Source organism: Phaethon lepturus, unplaced genomic scaffold (assembly GCF_000687285.1).
Source record: "Phaethon lepturus isolate BGI_N335 unplaced genomic scaffold, ASM68728v1 scaffold31294, whole genome shotgun sequence".
Classification (NCBI taxonomy): Eukaryota; Metazoa; Chordata; class Aves; order Phaethontiformes; family Phaethontidae; genus Phaethon; species Phaethon lepturus.
The window spans coordinates 1-5,997 of NW_010533028.1; the positions used below are offsets into that span (position 1 = coordinate 1).

Genomic DNA, 5,997 nt, shown 5'->3' on the forward strand with positions numbered 1-5,997 from the left:
CCCCTGCCTTGTCCTTTTTGTGCCGAAAAAACCAAAACGCAGAGAAGTTGGGGATCTGCCCGAGGCTGGCCACGAGCAGGGGGAGGTTTCACCCACCAGACATCCCAGGAGGTGGACATGTCCTCATTCTGCTTCGTCACAGGAGTCCGCATCCTCACCCTCCTCTGGGTGCGTGATCCCCGCGGCGGAGCGCGCCATGGCCCTCATCCAGCGCCGTTTCAGCTCCTCGGTGTCGGCCGCAAAGGTGTAGACCTGCCGGGACTGCACCAGCTGGAAGAAGTGGCGGGGGGGTCGCCCTGGGGCAGGTCCCTCACCTGGTAGCCCAGCAGTGGGATGGAGGTGTGGGCTCGGACGTCCTGCCAAGAGCAGAGATAGCAGTGGGAGGCAGGGGACGGGCACACCGGGCTGTCCCTTGCAGATGGAACCGAGCTCGGCCTTACCTGGGGGGCCGCGTAGATGTACAGCGCGAGGGGATCGTCCTGCGGGATCACGAACCAGCCCCGTGTGCCCTCCTTGCCGTTCTTGTGCAGCAGCTGCAAGGAACTGCACAGCAAACTCTTGCCTGATACCTCTGCAGCTCCTTTCTGCTGAAAAAACCCCAAACAAATCCTTTAAATACCCAGTGTGGGAGGTAGAGAGGGCACTGGGCAAAGGTCATTTCCTGGGGAATTCCCTGCCTGCTCCACAAACCTCCCCCAAACCAGGGGCAGGCGAGGGGCGGTCCTGGCTGTCAGGGTCCTGCTGACATCCCGAGGCGGAGGGAGCCCCAGACGCCTGCTCCCAAGGCTCGCAGAGTGGGAGGGAGGGGGCTTAGCATGTCCACCAGCCTCGCAATTAGCAGGCACCCTCCGACCGCTGCGGGAGCATGGCTGGGCTGTGACTGTGAAGCTGGGGACCAGGATGGGTGGCAGAGCTCAGAGCAAGAGGGGCAGGGCATGGTGGGGGGGACAGGCAGAAAGGGGCAGAGCTCACCTCCAGGATGCCCTTGTGCTTCCCCTCCCGCTCCTCGAGCACCACGTGGCCCGTCAGGAAGACATAACACTCCTGGCATACCCGGTTCAGGCGGTTCCCATCGTACTGCAGCTTGGCCTTGTAGTCGGAGCAGCGAGCGCACACCACCTACAACCACCAGACAGGGACACTGGTGAGACTGGGGCAGGGCTGGGGGATCCCAGGGACAACTCCATGAGGAGCTGAGGGGCAGGAGCAGCCCTGAGCCCGAGGGAAGGGGTACAAGGTGTAAGAGAGGTGTGCTCCTGCTCCAGCAGCCCTCCCAGTCCAGGAGGGAGGGAAGAGAGCAGGGAGAGGGTGACTCACGTATCCACAAGCTCGACAATGGTGTCTCCGGCGCATGATGGCATTGAAGGGCTCCTTGCAGCGCATGCACATGGTCACCAGGTTGTCCCGCACCCACTGTGGAGCTCGGCGGCCCAGCTCCTCTGTCTGGGGGTGGGAGATGACATTGCCGGGGCTGGCTAGCCGTGGTCCAGGTGATCCCAGCTCCTCTGCTCTCACCCCTTCCCCTTCTCAGCCTTTCTCCCTATCGCAGCCTCCTCCCAGCTCTCTTTAGCTAAGGGAAACTGAGGCACAACAAGGTGGGCTCTCCCTCAGCTTCTGTACAGTGGGGTGCTGGTGACAGGCAAGACATAGGGAGGGCAGAAGGATTACGTTCAATGCAGAGGTGCCCATCTCCAGCCCATGCACTGCTGTCTTAAAAGTCTCACTCCTCTTCTCTTTCCTGTCAATGGCATCTTGGAAGGCCTAGAGGGGATGGCAGGGCTGTTTGGGGGGGGCTGCCCCGACATAGGCAGTGGGGGATCAGCCCAGTTGGGGGCCCAGGCATCCAGCTGGAGTGAGATGTGATGTCTCTCCCAGCACTCACTGGTACCTTGATCCAGGTGTTCATCTCCTCCCCAGACCTGGGTACAAAAACGGAGATGGATAAGCTGTTGTCCCTCCTCCCCGAGGGTCTACAGGACTGTCACTCTTCCCCTTACCTGGCTTGCAGCTCCAGCGTCCGCTGCTTTCCCGAGACCAGGAAGGTGTGAGGGAACTGTGTGTCGTTCAGCTCACGCACCTGAGAGAGACCAGAGAAAGGCTGTGGAGTGGCTGAACTCACAACCAGCACACAAGGACCTTCCTCAGTGATGTGGGGGACAGGGACTTCCCTTGGGCACAAACCCTTCAGCCCCTCAAATCCTACATGCACAAGTTTTCACTGCAATTTCACAGGATCAGAGCATATCAACCAGTCCTTCCCACCCATAAAGCCACCCCTGGCTCCAGCTCCTTCCTCCTTCCAGAAGTGTGGGGCAAGCAGCCACATCACACCCCAGAGATGGGTGCATTTTGGAGGAGCCAGGGTCTGGGGAAAACACAAAGACAAGGTGCCTGTCTGACCTTCATGCCGTCCACGTCAATGCGGAGGTGGACCTGGAACTCAGCACCCACCTGGATGACCTTGGGCACACAGTACAGCAGCATGTTGTTGAACTGGGCAGGGAGGAGGAGGAGAGGGTTGGTTGGAGCCTAGCACCTGCCTGCTCAGAGCTGGGGGCTTCCCTGGGATTTTGGGCCCTTCACCCCCCTGGGGCTGAGCGGGTCCTTGGGAAGAATCCAGCCTAAAAAGTGACTGCTTCTGCCCCAGCCTTCTCCCACCCTGCAAAGGCAAAGCGCTCTGGGACCCTGGCATCCCCCAAGGGCTGCTGTGCCCAGGGGATGAGCAGGTTCCCAACCACACCCTATACAGGGTGCCCGCCACTAGCGGGGCTCAAACACCCCCAGCTCTGAATTCATCCCCTCTGTGTAGAGATGACCCAGTAACACACTGGCCAGGCTGTGCTGCCCCTCTGCCCACTCCCACCCTGTCTGGTCCCTGTTCCCTCCTCTGGGCATCCCAGCTCCCACCAGGAACAGGTACTTCTCCGATGTGCTGTTGCTACGAGTGGAGATTTTTTGGATCGGCCCCTCCTTGATCAGCTCATTGGAGGGATCCACAATGTCGTCCTCGAGGCCCAGCCGCTGATAGACCACCCAGAGGTTCTGCAGCCGTTCCTGAGGGAGGCAGAGGGACCTGCCTAGGAGGCTGAGCAGGAACAATCTTGTCACCCCTGGGTCACCTCCCAGGCAAGCTGCTGAGTGCTGGAAGAGGTGGCACAACTCTCTCATCCCAGAACTGATCTCCGAGCCTCAGAACAGCCAGTCACATCACAGCTGATGTTGCAGACATGGCTTCCCCAGGCTTGGGGTGACGGGATCAGGCATCAACCGCAGGAGTCTAACCTCCTCTGCTGAAACCACAGAGCTCCTGTCCTGATGAGCGCAGAGCTGTGCTCCGCTGAGTCACACAGCAATGAAGCCATGAGGAAATCTGGCAAATCACCACGCCACGAGCCGCAAAGCACTGCCAGCTGGGACAGGCACTCACCATCTCAGCGATAGCTGCATTTGAGTGCTTGGCCACCATGAAAATCATCTCCAGGGCCTCTGCAACGAGAAGAGAAAGGGAGGAGAGTTAAACATTTGCTGGGGAGCTGTGGGAGAAAACCCCTGGGCCTCTCCTCCAAGGGGACGCCACACGTGCGGTGGCTGCTGCCCTCCCCTGGACACAACCTGGATGGCCCTGAACGCTGCACAAGCGTCTGGGTCTGGCTGGAGTGTGAAGTGTGGGGCGGTAGGGTCCCGGGGGGACAGACAGCCGGCTCGTTTGTCACTCCATCCCAGCAGGACTGGGAGCTGTGTGATCCGTAGGGGTCTGATAGCTCCCTGGTCACTGCAGGTTTCCCTGGGGGATACTCTGGAGGGACCATCCTCATCCTGGAACACCACCCACCTTCCCCGCTGACCTCCATAGGCACTGAAAGGGCAGATTAATCCCTCTCCCTGCTAGAAAAGGGTTAGACTGAGAGGTTTATGCAAAGGCACAGGCCAGCTGGTGAGAGAATCCAGGTATCCTGATGCCTGTGTACAACATCAGGTGTTGTTACTTCCCTTACAAACCCACCCTGCCACTCCCCACAGCAGGGAGAGCCAGCTGGAGCCCTTACTCTCTGCATTGTCCCTGTCTGGGGACTCAGGCGCTAGTTTTCGGACATAATCTTTCAGGAGGAGTTCGTAGCGCGGGATCCTCTGCACGGGTTCCAGCATGTGGTGCTGCAGCGTTAGGTTGGCGCAGACCTTTCTCTTCTGGGGAGAGACACCATGCACGGCGAGAGAAACAGTGACCAAGGCAGCTCCCACCCTCTGCTGCTTCTCCTTTGCGGGGATATTTTGGGGAGCATTGCTGCAGTCCCCTACCCTGCTGTGGCCAGTTACCTGGATGTTGGCAATGAGCTCCTGGAAGGGTGGGGATTTCTCTGACCAGACGGTGATGAGCTCCACAGCCTTGTTGAAGTTCTTTACATATTCACCGTACATCTTGAGGAACGGTGCCAGCTTCTGGATCACATCCCCAATCCGCGGGTTGCAGCTCCTGTGGGAGGAAATCGCAGACCAGTAGCTTCCTCAGTCCAGCGAGGCAGACAGACAGCGAGGGATAAAGCGAAGGGGCAGCTTGTGCACGGTGGAGGATGGAGGTTTTTACCACTGCAACCTGCTACATCCCCATACAACTTTCTGCTCTCCAGGATGGGAGTGTCCCCAGCCCATCCTGGGCCATTCATGCACACCCCTAAACCACCTGAGATGTCACCCCCCTTTTCAGAAATACCCTGATGTGGGCTGGATGGTTTTAAGGAAGTGCTTTCCAGCACAAAGAGATTTGGAGGCAAACAGGCTGAACCCCCTGGTACTGTTGGGAGATCAAATTCACCACTGTTCCCCCATTCTGGCAAAGCAACCCAGGCGTCCTGCCCTCCCCTCCTGCAGCTCACCAATCCTCCATGCGCTTCTGCAGCTCTGGCAGGAAGAACTTGGCATGGAACTGGTAGATGGAGGAGATGTTAGAGAAGATCATTTTCACCACCTCCTTTGGGACTGTCTTCCCATTTTTGGCTTCTTTCATCAACTCTGTATAGAAAATCTGAAAGAAAGAAGGTGTGAATAAAAAGGGTCAGGAAGAGGCTTGAAGACCCCTGACACTAGCACATTGTCCCGTGAAAATGCCTGGCTCTGTGCAGGAGGGAAATCCCAGGCTCCAAGAAAGAAGCAGGGAGGATGGAAGGCTTTGCTGGGATGAAGGTGCTCCTTGGAGGTGTGGGGTATAGGAAAGGCAGAGGCCAGACCCATTCTCCAGCCATAAAGACCAGCAGCCCAACATTGCTCTTGTCTGTACAGCTCCATTCTCTCCAAAACCTCCAGGAAACAGTCCCTGGCCTGTGCATACCCTGAACTAAACCTGGCCACTGCCACAGGGTCCAAGTCCAGGCCAAGGAGCACAGGAAAACTGGTGAGCGTGGAGCTGCGCTGTGGTCCTGCCTGGTTTGTCAGCATGGGGTGGTTGTGCAGTGCTGGTGGAGGTAGATGGCAGCAGGGCTGTTGCTTCCCAGACTCGCGTGGGCCCCTCTGCTCCCCAGCTCACCTGGTCGAGAAGGTGGAGGCGGTTGACGTAAGCCTGCTCTGTCTCCAGCAGCTCCAGAACGATTTTCTTTTCCTCTGGTTCCTGCATGGGGAGAAGGGCTCAATCTCACGAGCTGTGATGCGAGCTTTCCCCACCAGCCCAAGGGGATGGAGCTCTGTTCCCCAGTGTTCACAGCCCACATCAAACTGGACCTCGCTCCACGTGAGGGCAAAGGAAGGACCTCAACAAAGCATGTGGTAAAAATGACGGTGAAACCAAAGCAGTTTGGGGGCTGTCAGGAAGCATGGGTCACCTCCTCCTAGTTCAACCCTTTCTCTGTGCCTGTTTCTCCCAGAGCTAGTGATCCTAAGGAGTGGGGCAGGGTGGGGTAGGTTAACCCCATGGTCTGCAGTTCCACCAAGGCCTCTGAACACAGTCCTGCAGAAATGTGTCTGCAGTCGGCAAAGGGCATCATAGCCCTCGGGATGCCCTGGGCTGGA

The 5,997-nt window shown here is 58.2% G+C and overlaps 1 protein-coding gene across 1 annotated transcript; it reads right to left on the reverse strand.

Annotated features, from left to right (window-relative positions):
- Window positions 1–123: 123 nt before the first annotated feature.
- LOC104616099 (FYVE, RhoGEF and PH domain-containing protein 2-like) lies at window positions 124–5,605 on the reverse strand. Its single transcript, XM_010285058.1, is given in 15 exon segments — window positions 124–282; window positions 285–356; window positions 441–584; window positions 973–1,119; window positions 1,318–1,443; window positions 1,669–1,761; window positions 1,889–1,919; window positions 1,998–2,077; window positions 2,401–2,493; window positions 2,908–3,054; window positions 3,428–3,486; window positions 4,047–4,185; window positions 4,315–4,471; window positions 4,872–5,020; window positions 5,519–5,605. Coding segments are annotated over 15 exon segments (1,683 nt in total).
- Between the last annotated feature and the right edge of the window lie 392 nt (window positions 5,606–5,997).